Source organism: Rhinichthys klamathensis, unplaced genomic scaffold (genome assembly GCF_029890125.1).
Source record: "Rhinichthys klamathensis goyatoka isolate OS25496 unplaced genomic scaffold, OSU_Roscu_1.1 h1tg000436l_1, whole genome shotgun sequence".
NCBI lineage: Eukaryota > Metazoa > Chordata > Actinopteri > Cypriniformes > Leuciscidae > Rhinichthys > Rhinichthys klamathensis.
Genome location: NW_026606932.1, coordinates 1210643 through 1235662, shown reverse-complemented (window position 1 = coordinate 1235662; position 25020 = coordinate 1210643). Strand labels below are relative to the sequence as shown.

At 41.9% G+C, this 25020-nt stretch overlaps 1 protein-coding gene across 1 annotated transcript; it reads right to left on the bottom strand.

Annotated features, from left to right (window-relative positions):
• LOC130071268 (transmembrane protein 53-like) lies at window positions 1-21213 on the bottom strand. Its single transcript, XM_056235965.1, has 2 exons — window positions 20458-21213; window positions 1-538 (listed from the first exon to the last, which is right to left on the bottom strand). The coding sequence occupies exons 1-2, from the start codon at window positions 20933-20935 to the stop codon at window positions 177-179; spliced, it is 840 nt and encodes a 279-aa protein (XP_056091940.1). The 5' UTR covers window positions 20936-21213; the 3' UTR covers window positions 1-176.
• Between the last annotated feature and the right edge of the window lie 3807 nt (window positions 21214-25020).

Sequence of the window (25020 nt, the reverse complement as noted above, 5' to 3'; positions counted from 1 at the left end):
CCAGTGTTATGGTCTTCATTAAATGTAGTCACATAAATATTTCAACAGACTGAAGAGGTTTGAGAAACAAGCAAATTTTGTTACCTTAAACTAAAGAGAATGTCTATATAACAGTCAAACCAGGCACTTCAGGCTATTTCTGATGTTTAATGAGGCAGGTGATGGCAGTTCAGAGTTCACATTTTGGCCTTTAGAGGCACCATGTTGAGAGACATCACAAAGTTCTCTAGGGTGGCCAGGTATTCCTGAGGATGTGTGCGCAGATGACCTGCATGAATAGACTCTTTCCACTTCTTGATTTCGACAGATAGGCCTCGATTCCTCCATAACTCCACCTTCTTCTCCAAGCTCTTGTAATCGCACATTGCATCGTTCTCAGCGTAAAAGAAGAGAGCAGGTGCCATCACAGGAGTGTTCCAGAAAATACTGATAGCCGAGTTGAAGTAGTCAACCGTCTGGTGTTTAAAGACACGGAAGTACAGAAGGCCAGCCGTTCTCACGAGACCCTCAAGCCGGGGAAATATGGTTTTACCCAGACCTGGAAAACAAACAACAAGGATCATGTGACACTGAAGACTGGAGTAATGATGCTGAAAATTCAGCTTTACCATCACAGGAATAAATTACATTTTATCATAAAAGAGCATTTATTTTAAATTGTAAGAATTGTTCACAATATTACAGTTTTTACTGTATTTTTGACCAAAAAAATTTAGCCTTGGTGAGTATAAGAGGCTTCTTTCAAAAACATTTAAAAAATCATACCAACTTTACATTTTTAAAAAGTACCGTTTATCTCCAGATTGAGTCAAAATGTTTTAAGGTTTTTACAAGCAGGTTTTTATAAACAATTATGTAAAAAAATATATATTTTCGATGAGGTAGTACCAAACTTTTATTTTACAAGCATGATATTTCTACATCATAACTTTAGGGATATGTAAAGTTTTATTTATATGAGATGGTATATTGCTTTTAATCAAGTTTGATATCAAACCTGACAAAAAAACATGATACTGTCATGTAACCTATAATTATAAGTGTCACGGTGTGGGTTTTGTGTCTTATTCCTTGTTCTTGTCTGTCATGTGATTCCCTGTTTGCCATGTGTCTTGTTAATTGTCTGATCATTGTTCCCATGTGTTTCTGATTAACCACGCCCCCTTGTTATCTTGTTTAGCTTGTTTGCCTGTCTATTTATACCACTGTGTTTAAGTTGTGGTTTGTCGGTCGTTGTTGTTGCTTCACTGTTCCTGTCCTGAGTTCCGTGTTACTTTGTTTCACCTGTTATTTTATTAAACTAGCTGCATTTGGATTCTCTCTCTGCTTCGTCCTTGCTGCATCATGACAAAACGACCGACCAACACTGAATCCAGCAGTATGTTCGCCAGTGTCTCTTCCCCAGCCACCGAGCGGGAGAGAGGACAATCTTTTAAGGGGACCCGGTTGGTAAAATTTCGCGGGACCCGTGGAGGCGGCAGTAGAGGAGGTGGTCAAGAGGAGTTCCGACACCACTCTCCACTCTGGCCCCTCTTCGACCCTGGGTTGGTGATGTCCAGCTCAGGGCCCCATTCGCCACTGGTTCCGTCCAGCCACGTCCAGCCAGAGCTTCACGTCAGCCACGTCCAGCCAGAGCTTCACGTCGGCCACGTCCAGCCCGAGACCGTCCAGCCAGCTCTGGAAGATACAGTGCTAATTACGGCGATCTTGTGTGTGTGGGCTACACACACAGCGATCATGGCCCATTCGTCCAGTCCAAAGCTCTCTTCGCCGCTGGTCCCGTCCAGTCCAAAGCCCTCTTCGCCACTGGTCCCGTCCAGGCAAGAGCCTTCTTCGCCGCTGGTCCCGTCCAGCCCAAAGCCCTCTTTGCCACTGGTCCCGTCCAGGCAAGAGCCTTCTTTGCCGCTGGTCCCGCCCAGCTTAAAGTCTTCACCGCTGGTTCCGTCCAGCGCAAAGCCCTTTTCACCGCTGGTTCCGTCCAGCACCAAGCCTTCTTCGCCGCTGGTTCCGTCCAGCACCAAGGCCTCTTCACCCCTGGTCTCGTCCAGCCCAGAGCCCTCGCCGCTGGTCCTATCCAGTCCAGAGCCGTCTTCGCCGCGGGACCTGTCCAGCTCAAAGCCCTCTTCGCCATTGGTCCAGTCCAGTACAGAACCGCCTTCATCACTGGTTCTGTACAGTCCAGAGCCCTCGCTTCACGTCACGCCTGGCGAGCCAGACCTTCACGTCACGCCTGCCGAGCCAGAGGCTGTCCACGTCACGTCTGCACAGCCAGAGACTGTCCACGTCACTTCCTCCGAGCCAGGGTCTACGGACAAGATGGCTGATCCGGAGACTGTTCACGTCACTTCCCCTGAGCCAGTGAGTGTGTCGTCTGTTCCTGAGCCGGTGTCGTCTGTTCCTGAGCCGGTGTCGTCTGTTCCTGAGCCGGTGTCTTCGCCGCCCTGGCCGCCCGAGGAGTCGTCGTCTCCGCCCTGGCCGCCCGAGGAGTCGTCGTCTCCGCCCTGGCCGCCCGAGGAGTCGTCGTCTCCGCCCTGGCCGCCCGAGGAGTCGTCGTCTCCGCCCTGGCCGCCCGAGGAGTCGTCGTCTCCGCCCTGGCCGCCCGAGGAGTCGTCGTCTCCGCCCTGGCCGCCCGAGGAGTCGTCGTCTCCGCCCTGGCCGCCCGAGGAGTCGTCGTCTCCGCCCTGGCCGCCCGATAGACTGTCACCGCCCTGGCCCCCTGAACTGCCTTGCCCCCTGCACAGACTTGACCCTCCTTCCCTCCCCCAAGACCACCTCCGCTTCACCACCCTCCTGAACTATTTTTTTTTTGAACTAAGGGGCGTCGGGAGCCGCCTATAGGGGAGGGGCTATGTCACGGTGTGGGTTTTGTGTCTTGTTCCTTGTTCTTGTCTGGCATGTGATTCCCTGTTTGCCATGTGTCTTGTTAATTGTCTGATCATTGTTCCCATGTGTTTCTGATTAGCCACGCCCCCTTGTTATCTTGTTTAGCTTGTTTGCCTGTCTATTTATACCACTGTATTTCAGTTGTGGTTTGTCGGTCGTTGTTGTTGCTTCACTGTTCCTGTCCTGAGTTCCGTGTTCCTTTGTTTCACCTGTTATTTTATTAAACTAGCTGCATTTGGATTCTCTCTCTGCTTCGTCCTTGCTGCATCATGACAATAAGCAGAGGTTGACTGATTTATATAGTCCATGACCCCACATTTGGTCATAGTGCCAACTTTAATTCTCCAGTACGTTAACCATCTGTTATGGGAGTTGCTCTACAGGAACAACAATCCTACACAGACGTATTAAATCACAAAGAAGTGAAGGGTGAAAAACAACACATTTACAGTGTACTAATAGGGCTGGGCGGTGTGATGGTGTATTTTTTTTAAGCAATTAATACTTTTATTCAACAAGAATGCATGAAACTAACAGTTATAATGTTACAAAAGATTTCGATTTCAAATAAATGCTGTTCTTTTGAACTTTCTATTCATAAAAAGAATATTAAGCAGCACAACTTTTTTAAACTGATAATAAGAAATATATCTTGCGCAAATCAGCTCATTCAAATGCAGCATTAGAATGATTTCTGAAGGATCATGTGACACTGAAGACTGGAGTAATGATGCTGAAAATTCAGCTTTACCATCACAGGAATAAATGACATTTTAAAATAAATTCAAATAGAAAACAGTTATTTTAAATTGTAATACATCTGTAAGGACTGGGCAAAAAGGGTGAATCTGAATAACTAAATACATCTTGCTAAAGACCCAAAAAGACTGAATGCAACACACACACACACACACTCTGTCTCAGGAATGGCCAGAGTCATAAAATGCTTGAGACATTCCTTGCCCTTCCCCCATCTCTGCAAGAGAGATAACAGAACTCTGACACATTACACGCATAAAACGAGCCATTACCAATTGTATACGATATATTCCTGTATGTCTGTGTGTTTCCCAGTCCATGGTAGTTTAGAAATGATCTCCTAGCGTATCAGTGAAACTCTTGAGAGTGTGTATTATGTATTAAGATGTATCTTCATATTCCAATTATGTGTAAATGTTGTGTTTGGTACCGTTTTAACTATCTCGTTCCAACTGATTTGGTCAGATACAGAAGATTACAGTAAAATGTATGTTTTCTATGTTTTTATCATCTTGTGGAATGATTCTGACAAATTCTGACTGGTCATAAAAGAGGCGGACACGGCCATAGTTCAACTTTGACAAGACAAAGAGAATTTGGCCGCCAAAAGTTCTGTTGAATGTCATTGGCCATTTCGCACCTCAGAGGTGTGGACTCCAGTTCCCCTAAAGAGGACTGAACCTCCCTCTGGACGTCCTCTTGCAGTCTGACCGTCTCAGAGAAACATGTGATGCAAGCGATCTCCTCATGGAGATCTGATCCCACCATGGATCTTTTCTTTTGTTCGTCTAAAGTTCGTCTCTTCTTTAACTTACTCCCGAGTTCGTCTCCCAGGAAAGGAAATGGACTTTGCCGAACTATTTCCTCGGGTAACGTCACCTCAAAGACTTTAAGCCTTTCAAACACTCGCGCCGAATGCCAACGAACGCCACGTGATCCCCCATGGAACAAAGGGGCCACGCGCAAGCGGCCAACCATGCACGCGCCGGGACGGGCCGTGCAAAAACGCTGCGGCTGCGCTCCACACGACGCGCGCAAGCAGGACAGGACCTTCGTTCAACATGCGGGCCGACCGGACCGCGCAAGGAGCCCGCGACACACACAGAACTCATATTCCTTGCAAGTATCATTCCCGTTACAGCTTCTAAGAAGCCTTACAATGGTGTTTTCGTGTTGTTTTAGAAGGTTGATGTCGAGGTTTACAATTTACCAGCTCTGTCTCTCTCCCTCGCTCTCTCACCAACTTTCTCCCTTTCTCTCTCTCTCTCCAACTCGTGTTTACATACCAATTGTCTAAACGCCCCGCGTCGTCTTAGTTTGTGTTTAATGTTTGTAAATACATGTATCATTGTAGAAAATGCTTAAGTAGTTCAGCTTCATTAAATACATTATATCCTTTTGATTGACTCATTGCCTGTTGCTCATAACCCAAGTCACTGATATGCTTCGATAACGTTACGTGCTCTTTACAGAAATACCTCAGACGGGTATGTGTAAACTTTATAGAGCAAGAAAGCTAATTCTTGTGGCCACAGAATTTGTTTTCACAACTCTATAAATTAATTGAGCTAATTAATTTTACCTGTCTTGTAAAACGTGGTCTGTATAATTAGTTACAATTCATTTGTGATTAATTGTGGGGATACACCTGCGCAGGTAAAATGACAAAGCCTCCCTTAATGGGAGATTTATTAACAGGTAAGACCGGGCTGATCCAAATCTGTATGAATAATTATTAGTTATTAATTATTAATTATGACATGCAAATTCCCCATTGATCAGACCCAAGCAGATTCCTTACAGATATTATGGTGGAGAAGGCTGGGGCATTTCAAACTTGTTTATGAGCAATTCAGATTCAATCTAATGTGTATATTGTTATTTAATATTGTTTATGTAATATTTAATATTACACGTGCGCATCGGAGTGAACGCTTGCGAACTCCCGATCTGATTTAACAAGCTGCTAAATGTTCAAACATCTTAGTCACTTTTAATCGCTAAAAGTAAACTGCAGTTCATAGTATTAAATTTGTCCCACAAAAGACGAAGAAACCTCTTTTGAACGACGACATTTTTAATGTTAAACTCCCCTGTCCGAACGATGTTCTTCTGTCAGGGTGAAGACAAGATTTAGTGAATCGATGCTCTTTCACTATTCTTAAAAAGGCCTTATTTTATAATCGTTACATTAACGATAAACTCCGGGTTAAAACATTGACGTAGCTACTCAATTGTAAAAACCTAAAGCATATTTAATCATAGGTGCTATTTGATATATGTTATGGGAGTCGAAAAACAGATGAATAATTCCTGTTTTCTCTCGCACAACGCAGCGACGAATCCTGCTAGATGTGCTTGTAAAACATAGCACCAAAAAAAAAAAAAAAAAAAAATCCAACACTGAAAATATTTGATAAATGTTATTTGGATCCGAAAAACAGATGCCTAATTCCTGTTGTCCACAATTTACGTGTAGTGCAGCGAAGAAATCCTGCCACACACTTGTGTGAAATATAGCATAGAAAAATCCAAAACTGAAAACATTTTTAATCAATGCCATTTGATAAATGTTATTTGGAGTTGAAAAACAGATGAATAATTCCTGTTTCCTTTTGCACGACGCAGCGAAGAAAACCTGCCAATGTGTTTAAAATAAGTATAGCACCGGAAAGAAATCCGTCAAGATTTAAATGAGACAGCGCATGTCCCCCGAGACAATCGAAAGCGGGCTGGTTGCCATACTACTGCCAAACGCTAGGGTGCGCCCTTGAGTTTTCCAGTATCAGATTGCCTCCACGCCCTCCATGAGCGCAATAGCGCCATCGTGTGGACACTAGCGGTAAAGCGTCTTTTCTTCAATTTTCTCTTCCCACAACTTCAAAGTTTACCAGTGAGATTTTGAACTCGTGTGTCTAACTTTCAATGCATGGCAATTTACAGCCTCGTTCACTAACATGATTTTCCCTGCCTTGACTGTGTGCACTTGTTTGGATTTTGGTTCAAACCACATTTGAACTTAAAAATTCAAAAATTATGTCTTAGCAGTTTCTGATGACCGCTCTGTGTTGAAATGGCTTTCTCCCAGTTGATCTTATGTTGGATACTACCACTGACACCTCACTGTGGTCGTGATCATCAAATATAAGGCCAACCCTTAATTTCCTACACTTATTCAAATTTGGTTTGAAACAAACAGATTTCAAGGTTAATTTGAATTAAGTCTCCTTGCCCGTTGGGAATTGTTTTATGGCTTTTTCTAAATTTCCCTTTTCAAATTATTTTTAATAATTCTGATTTGATTTTATTACAACTGTCTCCTTGCTGTTCTAGAAGTTACTTAACATCTATGAATACGCTTGATTTGAATCGTATTTAAACGAGTTTGAATGCAATTTAAATCAAGTTCTCTGTCAGCCAGCTTGACCACTAAGAGGAAGTGGCCCAAACCCCTTTGTGGCCCAAACGCGCCACTACAGCCTGCTTCCTCCTGTGCTCTTCCTGCGGCTCTAAAACTCTCCTCCGAAGGGAGACTAGGTTATTCTGATAATTAACCCCTTACTACTCGCCCCACGTTTTGGCAATCGAGTGCAAAATGACATACCCATAATAAAATGGTTGTTGCTAACTAGTCCTTCTGGCTACACACAAAACCAAGGTATCATTTAAAAGCTGACACTTGACAGTTTACTATGAAAGACTTAAAATTGCTCTGAGCAATTACTAATAGAGAGATAAATAAGCTCAAAAACAATGGACGAGAATTTGTTTTTGTATAATAAATATTTATGAAAAAGAAAAATGCTTAAGGCAAAAATATACGGGCCTGGAAACACAAGCAAACTAAAGCCATAGGTCTTAACAATGTATGTTTCAAATTTGAAGTTTATACAAGCAAAAATGATTTTTTTACAAGCATTTATTTCAGCGCATGTCAGGGCACCTACCCAAAAAGGCCACTTGGAGACTCCAAAGGGACACTTGGTAACCAACTTTTACCATGAGCTATAACAAGTTTTTTTGATCATTTCAATATATTTTCTTATTACAATACGACAAAGCACAACTTATATACTTTCTCTGGTGTATTGTTTACATCCTAAATGTTTATAAAAATGCAGTTATGTGCATTTTTGGAAAAGGCTCCAAAAGGACCCTAAAGTGACATTTGGCAACTTGCTTATAAAAAGTATATATAACAAAGTCTTTTATTTGTTCACTACCATCCATTTAATGGTTAAGAATGACACATTATTTAGCAAATAAAACTTTTTTTATTTATACATCTGTATATAGTTACAAACAACTGTTTCTTAGTTCAGTGCAATCAACAGTGATACACATTTCTCAAAAGCCCCCCCAACTTTTTTTTTAATAAATAAAACAAATGTACTATTTACAAAGTATTGCACAGTTTGGCAGTGCTGTTCTGTTGATGGTTTGTCAATTAGCTGGTAGTTCGTTCACCTGGTACATATACTCTCACAATCCCTATTGCAAATTAGCCATTCTGCACTGGACTAAAAAGTCACAGGAGGTTGTCATTCACACTAGAAGTGTCCAGCACACATAGAGGAGAGTTTTACCACAGGTAAGGACGGTTTGTCAAGCCCACTCGTCCACCCTGTACATATACTCTCACAGTCCCTATTGCAAAAGTGCTATCATTCTTTGGACTAAATATGAAGTCACACTAGGAGGTTGTTCTGTGCATGATAATCCATAAAGCAGTTCCTTTTAGGGAGGTAGCAGAAAGCTACATCACAGTTGTGACACTTCACAGGAGAATTCCAGTGGCACACCTTACATTTGCGTCTACCTGCCCTGCTGTCGTTGGTGATGTGCACAGGACTGTGACACCCACAAAAAGTATGAGAAGGAGGGTCAAAAACCTTGCTTTTGGTGGGATGTCCAGTCAGCTCTCGTCTCTTTCTTCCGTTCTTTCCTCTTGAACTTCTGGAGGCAGCTGAAGATGTTGCAGCCACACACGGACGCTTTCATGTTGTCCAGAGGCCTCTGGTACCCTCGCATCATCTGAAGTTTCGTCACTGTTGAATTACACAAAAAGGATTAGAAATACACCTAACATAACTGATTATCTTACACATAAATGAATATTATTGCCTTTTCAAATCTGAAATTCAAACAATCATTCACATACAGCAATCTACCTCTACACCCACTCTATTGTTGCCCTGATTGCACATTTACACTACCAGCTTACAGATTTTATATTCAAAAATAATTCACATAAAGCAATTCTCCTCCATACCCACTCTATTGTTGCCCTGATTGCACATTTACACTACCAGCTAACAGATTTTTTTATTCAAAAGATCATTCGCTTACAGCAATTCTCCTCCATACCCACTCTATTGTTGCCCTGATTGCACATTTACACTACCAGCTTACAGATTTTATATTCAAAAATAATTCACATACAGCAATTCTCCTCCATACCCACTCTATTGTTGCCCTGATTGCACATTTACACTACCAGCTTACAGATTTTATATTCAAAAATAATTCACATACAGCAATTCTCCTCCATACTATTGTTGCTCTGATTGCACATTTACACTACCAGCTAATAATGCAGACTGTAATCAGACAATAATAATGCCCTCAAATGCTATTTTTTAAATCTCACTAAACATTACTTTACTTGCTTCACGTTATTTGCTTACCACAAAGTGCTGGGCTGTCTCTTTCTTCCGTTCTTTCCTCTTGAACTTCTGGATGCAGCTGAAGATGCTGCAGCCACACACGGACGCTTGTTGTCCAGAGGCCTCTGGTACCCTCGCATCATCTGAAGTTTCGTCACTGTTGAATTACACAAAAAGGATTAGAAATACACCTAACACAACTGATTACCTTACACACATATAATTAAATTTTCTTCTCTGAAAAGTTTGGTTTTGTAAACTTCGTCTTGCGTTCTAACTTACACGCAAAACAATAGCCTATAGCTAACATTACATAGAGTAATATGTTCAATGTTGTATAGGGTTTCTTCTAATTTAGCGCTTGAATCACAACGAATTTTCACTGTTTTCAATGTACTTATAAGCCGCAATAGTGCAGAAAATCAAAACGAAAAAGCAATATTATACAAACTCACTAAAATGATTAGACACTTACCGATCTGAAACTGATCGAGACCTTCCAAAAACATATCCTCTTCTTCAAATTCGACGCTGGATAACGTTACAGCACTCTCTTCTGAATATTCCACGCTTTCTTCATCACTGCTTCGCAGAAATTCCTCCAATGCAGCAGCAGGAGAAAATAACTTCTTTCCCCGCCGTGAACGCATTGCAGCAGGCTAATGTACACAGAGCGAGTGCTACTGTGCTAGCGCGAGCAGGTGACCTCTGTGCGTCATGACTGTCACGTGTGCGTAAATTTCCAGAGAAGCAAATGGTTGCGCTCACAAAGGAACATGTTATAAACGCGAGATTATGCAAATCAGCACATGTGCGTATTCGTCATGGCATAGGCTTTCACTTTGGATGACAACACAACAGTTTCCATTGCTATTGGTTTATTTTTTACCACACATATTTGCATTATGCATGATCATACGTCACCAAAAGCGTCTGACATCCTTCACTTCTTTCTAAAATTACATGGCCAGTTTTCATCGGACATCTTCTGGGCCGATATCATTCATTTCCAGACACTCTACTAAAAACACTGATATGTTATGTTTCATTGAATAATGCGCTAGATGTGGATAGTTCGTCGAATAAACGGGACAACGCCCTCGTGATTAGCAAATTTCAGGATGTAAACAATAGAAGTTATATGGATATTTTTAACAGTTTGCATATTTTTGGACAAATCGTTACCATGGACATCATATACTGGACTCTTCCCATGGTAAAAAGATCGATGTCATCATTATTCTGCCAAGCATTACTTTTCAACAACACAAAAAAGGTAAGCCCCCCCCCCTCCTCTTCATAGTTGTATCACATTGTTTATGTTGATAAAGAATAACAAAAACCGGTTGCAAAGTTATCTTGATTGTATAATGCTTATAACGAGACGAATATACAGTGTCGTATCTTTCAAACAATGTATTGGTTAACCTTATTACTTGACAAAATGATATTGTAAACACGCGATCAATGTAAACAATGTAAAATTTGGGATCACCAGTGATCCCTGCGGCTCAAGGGGTTAACATTGTCATAATTCCCTTTGTTTTTACCATAATTTTAGTAAAGCCGTTGCCTTTGATTTTTCTAAAAAAAAAAAAAAAAAAAAGACACTCAATTTGATTTAGATAAAAGAGCTTTAATTCACGTTGAGGTTCAATTGTTCTTCATCCTGTTTTGTGTTCGTAGGTAGAAATCTCTCTCGGGCTGTGGCGATTTGACAGTCAGCTCTGCTCGGGGTCCGGCGGGCTGGTTCGTCTGATCTGCGTCACCGGCACTGACTGAGCACGGGTCTCGGGCTTTCCTGTATCTTTCCCTTCGTGCGGCCCGCAACACGACATTACCAATGCGGCACCGCCGGTTGTGTTCCAGGTCAAGTTGCTTGCGAGGGCGCACCTAGGTACAGGTGCACCGAAAGGCCCGGGACACTGCTGTCAAGTGTTTGGGGCGACAGAAGGACCAGCCACGATACTGACTTCGAGCGGAATGACCTCATTTCACCCCAGGCAAACTAGAAAAAGGTATTAAACCCATCCACTTAGTATTGGCCACAGAATCTATGAATTCCCCCGGTCATTGAAGCGTGTGGCTCCCTTCTCCTCTCCGAGCCACAAACCGCAGGCTTAGGCCTCTTCCCTTGTAACACTTCCTGTGTACTATTGACGCCATTTCATTACAGAACTTTCCATCTTTAATGGTTGCATGTTACTTCAAACTTCGCTATCTTGCCACTGCTCTTTTCTGTTGTGCTCTGTTCCTTTCAGTTCACCTAGAAGACAGAACCTATCTGAGACCACAAGGAACGCTGAATAATAGTTTGACAAACCAAGCCGTTAGCATAGACAGGTGACCCCTAAGCTACCACCCTGTTAAATTTTATTCAGGCCCATACCGACCCACCTAAATTGTCCCACCGAATGATTTAACTGTCTGCATCAGTTAACCAAAATTTTCATACACGGCATAGCCGGTATTATAGCTCGTTAGACATAGACGAACTTACAGTCCCACAACCCGCTGGGACAACATGGAGACATGGCTGAGATTCATGACACCTCCATTCCTGCCCAAGGCCGCCAGTGACAGAGCCCGAGCAAAGAGCAGCTGGACGCAGACGTGGACACGCTAATGTCGCACCAACCCGGCCAAAGCTCCCACGACAAAGACTGGGCCAAACACGTCAAAACCTCGCTTTCCAGCTCACCGCGCAAGCACGCCTCCACAAAGGAGCCGCATCGCCCTGGAGCACAAGGTTGCAACGCCGAGGATGACAACGACCCCGAGCTACAAAAGGAAGTGGAAAGACTTCAAACTGCCCTGGCTAACCTTCATCGACACAGACCGAAGTGAATAGTCAGAGAAAAGAACCAGAGAGGAACTCGACGAGAAACTCCGACAAAGTGAAGCCTCTTGCAAAGAGCAGAGACCGAACTGAAAGAGACTCGAAAGCGCACGGCCTGCGAAAAACTCAAAAGAGGCCCGTGCGACCATCCACAAGCCCGTTCAACAGAGACAAGATCTCGAACACGAACTTGGCACCGATCACACAGAGTTGCCACACTCTTATAGACTGCAGCATGACCTGAAAAGGGGAAACACACACCACAAGTTTCCCCTGACCGGTCCGCACATTTCAGCCAACGCACAAGAGCTGAAAAGGGGGGTGAAAAAGCCCGCCTTCCACATGTAAAATTAGAATTTTACTGATTTAAAGGAATCTTAGACGGACATGTAAGCCTCAACGGCCGACAGACTATGCACGACTCTTTTGAAACAAACGGTTTCTAGATGTTGAGTAAATCGGCACCGCTAAACATTAGGTTCCGTGACAGTGAAGAGTTACATAGAACACCAGCTCCAAATAGGGTATACGTCACCTTGACGCCAGAGTGTAGTAAAATCACCTGAGTTCTAAACTACCGTTAACCCACGGGCGTGCACTTGATCATCGCGATCCAACTAAAACAAAACGTGCAATACGTGTTTCGATCACTGGCTTGTCTAAATGCCGATAAAACAATAGCGGGAATTGACATCTCTACTTCAAGTAAAAGAGCCTTAGATTCTCAACTGGTATCAGTAACTTCAGCATTAAAGCGTAAGTCTGTGTGAAAAGGGTATCATCTCAGCAGCTTGTAATCTGTACCGATATCCATTCCGCTTTGGTTAAAAGGAAATCCAAATCGCGGTATGACTAAAACCTGTTTCTGACAAAGAAAACTCAGAACGGTGTTATCTATGTAGACCCGGGTGATGCTCCCCTTTCTACGATGTAAAGGCCCTCAGAAAAAAAAAAAAAAGAAAAAAAAATTTGTTGCTAGATTGATGTAATTCACCTAAATTTTGGCTGCATCTACAAGCAGAAAGCTACTAAGCGATCAAACCAAGTCACGTGCTGAAAAATCAGCATTTATGCACGAGAAGGGACGTAACTACATGCGCTTAGACAAGCGTTGACTTGCAGCAATTCTATTTCCTTACTTTGTAAACAAATAGAATAAGTCATGTAAAGTAAAGAGCAAAGTTCCATTAGTACAATTAGCAAATGCCAAAACACATCTGCAGTTTACTAAATGGAACATCAAGTTCTTGAAAAACAAAGTATAGGCGCCTCCTGTTAACCCGTTAAAACGTGTGTGATTCATGTAAAATGTACAGACATTCTTCAAGTACTGTTGAATTGTTCTGACATGCTCTGGTTCCCATGACAACAACTTGCCACAGGAAGTGTTAACTCGTAATGTCACTTTTGTAAACAAACCAGCCTGGGTGGCTAAGCTAAATCTAGCCTAGCATCAAGCAAACTTAAGCTAAGCTAACCTAACCTAGCTCCCGCACAGCATAGGCTAAGCGAAATAACTTCCACAGTTAGCAGCTAGCATCATTTACTTGAACCCTTAATCACCGCCTGTGTTCCACAGGGCAAAGTATTCTAGAATACTTTCCTCAACACCAGTTAGGGTTTCTAATTATCCACTTTCCGTGTTTGCAATTCTTATTAGCTAAAGTTCACCTTCACTGGTTTAGGAATACTCCTTGCTAACCGTTGAAGACCAACTTCGCAGAGCCCCTGTTAATTAAACTTAAGTTTAACTACATGTAAACTGCGTAACTAACTACAGAAGAATTTGTATAACCATAGGAATTTTCATCTGCATGTTGACTAAACCTTTGGAGGGACACACACGAGGTGGTTTTGAACATGCAACCGCTACAACCCACTATAAAGTGTCGATCAAAGCAAATCCAAAGTTTAGTCACTAATGCCACTGATTATTCTCGACTTCAGATCATTCCTGTGTTTGATCATTTTATTCCATTTTGCTTTAATTTTTATTTTATTTTCCTCATTAATTATTTCATTCCTTTGACCTTGATAATAATAGCAAGCAGCTATTCCCTGGTCTATTAGGTCATCTATATGATTTAATTTTTTTTTTGGCCTCTCTTGTCCGAGTGTGGTTCCATCTCCTATAGGGCCCAGAAAGGAAACAGACCCCCTTATTTGTTATTTTGGCTTAATTTCAACCAGTGCACTCGTTTTGTGACCCTTCAACACCACTACTAGAGTCCTGAGGATTGACAATAAGCAGAATTTAAATAAGAAAGCACCATCGGAACCACACAAAACTTAGCCTAACAGTCACAGCTAAGATAAGGACACAAGAGACACTTAGCTTTATGCTAAATGCTTAACGAACCTATTAAGCAGTAGTTCTGAACTTTTAGGGCCACGCATTAATCACTCACAACAAGTGTGCCAGGGTGGCACGAAAACTCTACCTAACCACCACCAGAGACATTGATTTGAGCCTTGAAGGCCTGCTAGACACTAGCTCGAACACCACGCTAATGTCAGCCCAACTCTCTGAAAGACTCAGTGCTACAGCTGAGCATCAAAACGAACTCTCAAGTCCCAAACATGTGAGCTGAACGTGCAATCCTACAGCCAAAACAACATTTGGCTCAAAACAGGTAGCTTCCGTTCACCCAGTGTACCGATCACGTACCCACTTCCGATTGGCCAAGTTCTGTTAAATCGCTTTGAGCCTTTAATAGACCCTAAACAACTGAATGTCTGAGCTCAAGTTCAAAAACCCCTCCCCCTCCAGTCACACAGGTCAAGAGAACCTAACTGGCAGGTCACAGAGGTCACAAGAACTCCCTCAGCCAGCCATAAAGGCACAGCCTCAGCACCAAATGGAGATGTGAACTTGCTACCCTGCACCTTTCAGCTCACCAAAGACTGTGACTAACCAAATGAACTTTGAGACAACCACCTCTCTACCCCTCCAACCACCCACGACCGCCGTCTGCACCCACCGACAACCGGTGCCTTCAGCCAACCTGCGTCGACAAGCACATGCTGCGTGCACTAAACAACATTCAGCGTTCTGCACCTGATGCCATCACCGCGCCACAGCTTGTGATGCCACAGTGCAAAAGGGGGGTAATGCCAATGTATGCCGCTGCACGCCGCAGCACCAGAGACACTTGCAAGACACTTTTTCCTCCCTTTCTCTCTTTCTCTCTCCCTTTCACTTTTACCAGGATGCTGCTGTGCCTCCAGCCAACCAGAGGGCAACCGCACTCGGACATCTCACCAGGTCTGGCACCAGGACTCCTTTTCTGCCGGACCCGCACTCAGAAAGTGAATGTGCCACCTGATCCTTACAACGCCTACAGAACACACTACCCCAGCGTAACAACACAATACAGCTGGGTAGGTGCCGATGGACAAAGGACTCCCGCACTCACGCTGAGACCGTGGTTGAACACATGCTCAAGCAACTTGAGAAAATGACTGTCACGAGCACTCACAACAGAGTGCATCCCTGCAGACCATCGACAAGACACTGAAGGGAACTGTGAATGACTGTGCTCAAACTCAGCTGGTAACAGCCCTGATGACAAACCTGCTGCAGGGGGTGAACTCCTCCATCGACAGCCTCGTCAGGGGTAGAATTCCACCGCACCTGATACCCTTAAGCCTCGTGAAAACCGTGCTGGCGTCCGCCATCACCACGCCACGAGTACAAATACACCTTTCCTACTCTCTGGGTAGTGCCATCCCTCTCTGCGCCGACTACAAGCAGAGAAGTTGGGGGGTTTTCTCTTGAACTTGCCCATCATAGAGTCAAGCCGAATCTACCGGCTCAAGAACATTGTCAAGGTCAGATTTTGAAAAGTAACATTCACATCAAGATCCACACGCCGGACGGGGTTGACGGCAACGACGGCAACACAAAGCCGTCCTAAGCTCCGAACCCGTACGTGTGCACATTGACCAAAGAAATTCACTATCTCTGCCCTAACAAGCCTCTCCTCAGAGACAACACTGACGGAAGCTGCGGGCTGCAGATCAGCGACACCCGCTGCCCTGCCGAAGCCAAGCTACGCACTCAAGGCATCAAGACCCAAGCAGAGAGTGTAAGTGACAGGCGGCTCGCTAACACTCCTGTGCGCACAGCTGCACTCACTTACGACCAGAATGACACCGACACCTGTGTCACCTCGCTCCACTAGAGCCTGTGAATCCAAGCACCGGAAAGTGCCATCCTTCACCTTGACGACCTGGCATGGTACCATCTTCCATGCAAAGAGTACAAATTAAAACTGGAAATCCCATCCTTCTCCAGGTACCACACTCACTCTAACTCCAGAACGGGAGTTGTGGTTTGCGAAAGGGGGGGTGATCCCAGCTAATTGACATTGCTCCTATCGACACAGCTCTCCAAGCTGTGTCTCGACTACCCATTCTGACTACCCCACCTGTTGTCCAAGCCTGGACCGCAGCCGACACTGCACGGTGTACCTCTATGGTAGTCAGACACACCCTGACACTGGGCTTGACCTTCATCCTATACAGGAGACTCAACGAGATACAAACATCTTCAGCCAAGCTCACGAAAGGTTTCGGACGAAACCCGCAAAAAGGGGGTGCCAAGTCAGAGACCAGGCCAGAGGCAGCTTCGAACCTCATAGAGCTGAATCCTCAGCCCTAATAACCACCTGCTGCATGAGTCATGATTCACCCGCCATCCGTCCATTGTGATGATTGTTGTCCGATTAAGTCCACACAGGGACTTCATCAGACAAAAAGGGGGACTGTAAGGACTGGGCAAAAAGGGTGAATCTGAATAACTAAATACATCTTGCTAAAGACCCAAAAAGACTGAATGCAACACACACACACACACACTCTGTCTCAGGAATGGCCAGAGTCATAAAATGCTTGAGACATTCCTTGCCCTTCCCCCATCTCTGCAAGAGAGATAACAGAACTCTGACACATTACACGCATAAAACGAGCCATTACCAATTGTATACGATATATTCCTGTATGTCTGTGTGTTTCCCAGTCCATGGTAGTTTAGAAATGATCTCCTAGCGTATCAGTGAAACTCTTGAGAGTGTGTATTATGTATTAAGATGTATCTTCATATTCCAATTATGTGTAAATGTTGTGTTTGGTACCGTTTTAACTATCTCGTTCCAACTGATTTGGTCAGATACAGAAGATTACAGTAAAATGTATGTTTTCTATGTTTTTATCATCTTGTGGAATGATTCTGACAAATTCTGACTGGTCATAAAAGAGGCGGACACGGCCATAGTTCAACTTTGACAAGACAAAGAGAATTTGGCCGCCAAAAGTTCTGTTGAATGTCATTGGCCATTTCGCACCTCAGAGGTGTGGACTCCAGTTCCCCTAAAGAGGACTGAACCTCCCTCTGGACGTCCTCTTGCAGTCTGACCGTCTCAGAGAAACATGTGATGCAAGCGATCTCCTCATGGAGATCTGATCCCACCATGGATCTTTTCTTTTGTTCGTCTAAAGTTCGTCTCTTCTTTAACTTACTCCCGAGTTCGTCTCCCAGGAAAGGAAATGGACTTTGCCGAACTATTTCCTCGGGTAACGTCACCTCAAAGACTTTAAGCCTTTCAAACACTCGCCCCGAATGCCAACGAACGCCACGTGATCCCCCATGGAACAAAGGGGCCACGCGCAAGCGGCCAACCATGCACGCGCCGGGACGGGCCGTGCAAAAACGCTGCGGCTGCGCTCCACACGACGCGCGCAAGCAGGACAGGACCTTCGTTCAACATGCGGGCCGACCGGACCGCGCAAGGAGCCCGCGACACACACAGAACTCATATTCCTTGCAAGTATCATTCCCGTTACAGCTTCTAAGAAGCCTTACAATGGTGTTTTCGTGTTGTTTCAGAAGGTTGATGTCGAGGTTTACAATTTACCAGCTCTGTCTCTCTCCCTCGCTCTCTCACCAACTTTCTCCCTTTCTCTCTCTCTCTCCAACTCGTGTTTACATACCAATTGTCTAAACGCCCCGCGTCGTCTTAGTTTGTGTTTAATGTTTGTAAATACATGTATCATTGTAGAAAATGCTTAAGTAGTTCAGCTTCATTAAATACATTATATCCTTTTGATTGACTCATTGCCTGTTGCTCATAACCCAAGTCACTGATATGCTTCGATAACGTTACGTGCTCTTTACAGAAATACCTCAGACGGGTATGTGTAAACTTTATAGAGCAAGAAAGCTAATTCTTGTGGCCACAGAATTTGTTTTCACAACTCTATAAATTAATTGAGCTAATTAATTTTACCTGTCTTGTAAAACGTGGTTTGTATAATTAGTTACAATTCATTTGTGATTAATTGTGGGGATACACCTGCGCAGGTAAAATGACAAAGCCTCCCTTAATGGGAGATTTATTAACAGGTAAGACCGGGCTGATCCAAATCTGTATGAATAATTATTAGTTATTAATTATTAATTATGACATGCAAATTCCCCATTGATCAGACCCAAGCAGATTCCTTACACATCTGTAATATTGTAGTAGATACCATGCATTTATGTAGCTATTATGTCATTTATTATACATGAAATAAAAGTGAAAGATTTGTTTGTACAACTGTAGAGTTTGAATGTTTAACATTACCACTTGAATTTACAGCACAAATAATATAAAATATACATAATATAAAAATAGTCATAACATGATGCAAGATTCTGATTAGGGGTGGGCGGTATGACCAAAATTGTGTTTCACGGTATGATTAATTTTATTTCACGGTAACGATATATTTCACGATATAGTTATTTATACAGTATATGTAGTTATTCTCGAAAAATCGACAAAAAGGGCTTTGTATAATAAATAAACCCAAATACTTTAGAAATGAAGTACTTCACCTTGTTTGATTTTTCTTTTTCTTTTATTTGGTAAATTATTTCTTTGGTTAACTATTTTGATAGCTAAATATAGTAAACAAAACACTCATAAACTTTTAAATGAACTGCCCACAACTGATTGATATTAAATACAACTCATAGGTGCAATTAAACTTTAAATAAAGTGTTGCTGAATAATTTTTCAATCTCATGCATTGCTTTACTTCATCAATCAGTTTATAATATATGAATATTTTATATTGAACTATTCTATTCATAATAAATTAGTTACTTCCTTTTAATTTTGTAGGATATTAGTAATACTAGTTATGTTTAAATGTGTTCCTGTTCCCCTGTACATTTTTGCCATGTCTGCTTATTATACTGCGTTTTTATGGGGCTTGTTTAGCTCTTTTTGTGATATCTGGCAACCCGTCACCCTGAGCTTTAATCAAGAGGAGTTCAGAAGTGTCAAGTTCATCAAGTTCAGAAGTGACTAGAAGGAGAGCAGCAGTATGGAAACCGAACAGCAGCTACTGTTAGTGTTGACTAATTATACTGTTTAGTATTGTTAAATATATTGTTAGTGAGTTTAAATTATACACACCTTGTAACTGCGTCATTATTTGACCATAGCCAGGTGAACACCGCGCTCCCTCTCAGTGCAGTGCTGATCTTTTGCATCAGTAAAATGCGATCGGTTAATTTGTGTCAAGTTGTAATCACGGATCGAATCAAAGGAAGATTTTATCAGCTGGTTCAGTGGCCAATTGTTTGGAGTTAGAAATATATAACTCGCTGCATATTTAGTAATTTTGCCTCAGATACAGGATTATACATTCGCTTTAACAAGCAGGTTGTTTATTACCACGGCAACCGCTTGCATGTCATGCTGAATGCGATTTTCGAGTTTAAAAAGTAACTATACATAAGAGATGGAAAGATGGAGATAACTATACATTATTTAAGGTTATTTAAGTTAAGGTTATTCGTTACGATATTGATATATGAAATGTTGTTATCAAGTAAGCTTCATGCTTTCCCCGTTGGGAACGTGCACTCCTCTAAACTCTACGGGTGCTGCACTGCTCTAGTTGACTGCTGCGCCTTTCCCCCCGAAAATATCACCTTAACAACAACGCTTTAGAAAACGTAATTCCTTTGTGGATCCTCTTGATCTGCTTTCTCCATGTTTCTTTGACAATTCTCAGTGTTTCAGTCTCACGCACGCTGCACAGGAGTTAACCACGCCCACTTATTTACATGTCACGGTATACACGGACTAAAAAAATCTGTTACGGTTGACATTTTCTACCGCGGTAAGGATATATACCGTCATACCGCCCAGCCCTAATTCTGATCATACCATCCACCCCAAACGCAAAGTGTTAGCAGTGCAGACTGAAAGGATTATATATGAACATACTTTACATTGCAATCTCTGTACATACCGTTGGCCATATGGTCCAGTGATCCCGTGACCAGGCTGTCGTAGATATGACCCCTGATCCTATTTGTCAGGCCTTGGTAACGCTGGGTATCTTTGGCCACATGCACAAGCACCTGAGAAAACGTATATCCCCCTATGGAGAAAGCATGGACCAGTAGGGGGCGCTGTGAGAAGCGCTCGCTTTCTAATAATTCCAGCACACGGCCACTGTACTCCAACCCCCAACGGGGCCACAAGAACTGGCTCACTTCGCTTTCCACAACGAGTACATCAAAGCCTGTGCGAAAGTAAATCTCACAGTACTTGGCAATGGCTTGCGGTCTGGAGCCCAGCCACGGCAGTAACAGCAATATAGGTTTAGGGTGACCAGGTGAAAAGCTAGCCGTAGGAGTCCCATCGACGTCACTGGCGAAGAAGGTGATGTGTTTACTGATCTTGTGCGCAGTGACCCCAGCCATGGGGGCCGCTCTGGAAAGCATGACAGCAGGTGAGCTAAAGAAAGAGCACAGTGGAAACAACAGCAGTTAATTTTTACAAAACTTCACAGCTGGCTCCAACTTACTCACGTGTCCGCGGCCGCCATAGAAATCCACTCAAAGACACCTGAACTCTAGAAATCTGCCGCTTAAGGAAAAATCTAATCTTCTGGATGAACGACATGCTGTATTGCCTGAATCCTTGCATTTGTTTGAATCGGTTAAAACAGTGCGTTTCACAGCCCTGCTCCTCTAAAACTGCGCATTTTTATATCTTCATATCTGACAGACCCATTTCAGGCCATGGTGAAGAAACCCTCTCTCCTGGGAGACTGCAATCTTCAATTTATGAAATGCTAAATATTTAAGTGTTGCACCATTAGACGTGATCAAGTTCAAATGTAACCCTGCATATAAAATTAAAGGTGAAGTCTGTAAGACTTTTATGTTAAAATACATTCTCCTAAGCTTATTGTTCTATAGTCCCTATTGTGATGTATGTATCCGAGTGAAAAGGGTTCTCAAGCAAGAAAACATTTAGTGGATCGTTGGATGGTTGTGGTTTGCTATTGCAGTGATCTCATGTCATCATAAACATCTCATCAGAAAAGAGAAGTTATTTTGATTAAAATTTACAAAGGCACATTATTTAAATAAAAAAAAAGATGTGCACAGATAAATAATTTATAATACATACTGCAATATTACATATATATATATATATTTTTTAATTTTGATTTCATGGTGATTAAAGCCTTAGACATACAGTATTTGATCAAATTGACATTTACTTTGAGAGGACCTGATATTCAACAATAAACTGATCTAAATTATGCATTTTCCTGTGTGTCGCCCTGTCACTGGTGCATGCCAGATTCCAGCAAACAATATCAATTAAAAGAAATAAATGTCATTTTTTTCCAGTGTTAAATTCATATACCCGCCAATACATTTTAGATACAGTTCCTAATGTTACCATGTTTATGCAAATATTTGTTAATATATATATTATTATTTAATGAATATACTTTTTGATAATATAATATAACAGATGAATGAGAATTTCTTTCCTATCTAAAAAAAGCTCACGTCATAGCAGACATAAAAATGTATAGGAATGGGGACCTCCAGTAGGATTGAGAAAAAGTCTTTTGAGAAATGTGATCAAAGGTCAAAAAACAAACACAGATGTGGATTATGATGCACGTCAAAACAAACATGTGTTCGTTGAACTTCGTTCCATGATTCAAGCTGACATTGACCTTTCAACACATGCTCTCACAAGGCTTAATCCAGCTACTTATAGCTATTCAAGCCTTTCATTCCACCTTAAATGACATGATGCTTCATTAACCTGTCTGTATAGCATTGTGTCTATACAGTGCTGATTCTGTCATTTTCAGTGTGCATTGAATATGATCAAATTTTCAATTGATCCTTAGACTTGACAGTACAGAAAGAGCCATCCTGTACCAAAAATGAATGCAGTAAAAACATTATTAAAACTTTGCATTTCATCATCTCCGTGTCAAATTGAACAAGACCAAGAGACGCAAGAAATGGGCTGAGGGTTCATAGCAGGACTTCGCTATGGATTCATCTGTATTGTCCAATATGTCAAGTTCATGGTTCCATTAAACAAAAATTGGTACAGTACAAAATGTTAAAAATGGGTATTTTCACAGTGCCTTATACAGTGTAAACCCCCCCCCCCTCTCCCCCCCCCCCCCTTTTTTTTTGTTGCTCTGAACGGTTATACATCACACTAAACAAGGCAAAGAAAAAGACACAGGACTAGACAGAAAGGAAAATAGATAAATAAAAATACAAAGGTGTTACAAAGGTGTGGCATCTATAAGCAAATAGCCAAGATGACACAGGGTAATAATAAAATGGTATAAGACAAAAAGACAATACAGTGCAATGTCAATGTATTGAAAAAACTTAGCTATATCTGGTCTATAGAAATTTTTTCCATATAAACAAGGAAGGGTTCCCAAACTCTGTAAAATGTTTTGCTTTTATTTCTTAACCAGTATGTTAGCTTTTCTAAATACAATTATTATCCTCTGATAACCACAGTATATCTGGAATAACAGTATCAGAGCCGAGGGGGGGGAAAACTTTTTGAATTTGAAGATCAAGGTAATGCCGAGTTCACATTGCACGATTTTCACTCGCCAACAGGTTTTGCGAAATCGCAGACAAATGCAGGAAATCATAAGTATGTATTATATTAAAAAGCCTGAGGACAACCTATTAACGAAGCCTGTTTGGTCTGGTTTCACCAATATAGGTCGGACATTTTCTAGTCTCCTAGCTATCATTTTAGTTACTATTTTATAGTCCGTATTGAGAAGTGAGATTAAGCTAATCTCTAAATTTATTGTAAAATTCAGGGGGAAAGCCATTCTCCCCATGTGATTTATTACGCAATAATTGTATAGCTTATTTCAGTTTGGAAACAGAAAATGGTTTATCCAAGCTATGTCTATTTTCTTCAGATAAGAATGGTATGTCAACAGAGGAGATAAGAGCTTCCATTTGGGACACATCTTCTCTCACTTGGGATGTGCAAAGTTCTCTATAAAACTCTCTATAGGGTTATAGGAAATGTTATTACCAATATCTATGGAATTTATCATTTGCCTGTTTTGGTCCACTTTAAAGGGATACTCCACACAAAAATGAAAATTCTGTCATAATTTACTCACCCTCAAGTTGTTGCAAACCTGTATGAGTTTCTTTCTTCTGCTGAACACAAAGGAAGATATTTTGAAGAACGATAGGAACTTTGGCACCATTGACTTATATTTTTTTCTACTATGGAAGTCAATGGTGCCAAATAACCGTTTGGTTCCAATCATTCTTCAAAATATCTTCCTTTGTGTTCAGCAGAAGAAAGAAACTCATACAGGTTTGCAACAACTTGAGGGTGGGTAAATTATGACAGAATTTTCATTTTTGGGTGGAGCATCCCTTTAAGGCTTTCTCCCCAAGGTCATAGTAACGTTGCTTTGATCTTATGATGGCCCTCTCTGCCTGATATGTAGTGTGTTATAATCCCTTTTCTTGTTGATTAGATTTCTATACAAGTGTCCCGTTACAGTTACAAAAAGTGGAGAGGAGGACTCAAATGCAGCAACGGATGATTTATTAACAAAAGAAAACAAAACACAAAGCAAAAACTCACAAGGGGGAAAACACAATAAATGAGACATTAAACAAAACTAGTGATGTGACATTTGAACCGAGGCATCGGAGCTTGTGTCGAGAAAAAATGGGCGTGCCAGATGAAGCCGCGATTCGAGGCTTGTGTTGTTAACGTGAACATCACGTGACTGATGACAAACGAGGCCTCGGTTTGTGTGGATACGTCATCGGTTCGGTCTGAGTGTCGCTTCTGGATAAAGGGGGTTCGAAACTCGCACCACCTTGTGGGTGTTGCAGGAGTAGTAAGCACTTGTAGCGTGTCAGAGAGTCAGAGTTAGAGAACTCTCATTGTTGTTATTGTGTCATATGTGTTAGGGCTGTATATTATTACATTATATCAGGTTAGAATAGTTATTAATAATAATGAATAATTGTTATTATTAATTATAGTAGCTATATTATAGTCTTGTTATATTAATTAGATAAGATTATTTGGATTGCTTTGGATTTTTGGTAGCTTAGATTTTTGGATCTGGACTGGACTGCTTTTTAATTTGGATTGCCCTTTTGGATTTGTTTGCTTTTTATGAGATCTTCCTTTTTTATGGTAATGGAGCCAGGAAGAAAGAGGAAATCCTCCCCTGTCTGGGCTCAACAGAAGCATCAATATTTTCATTTATACCCGCTGGCACTGACATTTTATGTTCCTCTGTTCCTTGTGAAAGGATATTTTTCCAAGGCTGGTGAGGTTTTGTCCAAGAAGAGGAATTGTCTAAACCCCAACACACTTCAAAAAATTAATTTTCTCAATAAAAATCTATTGCAATCCTTCCATCATCCACCCCAATCTGTGGTGTTTACTGCAGTTTACTTTATTACACTTCCTCGAGTCCCTCCACCATAAGCACTGCACTCAACACAGTCACTTTTTTTGT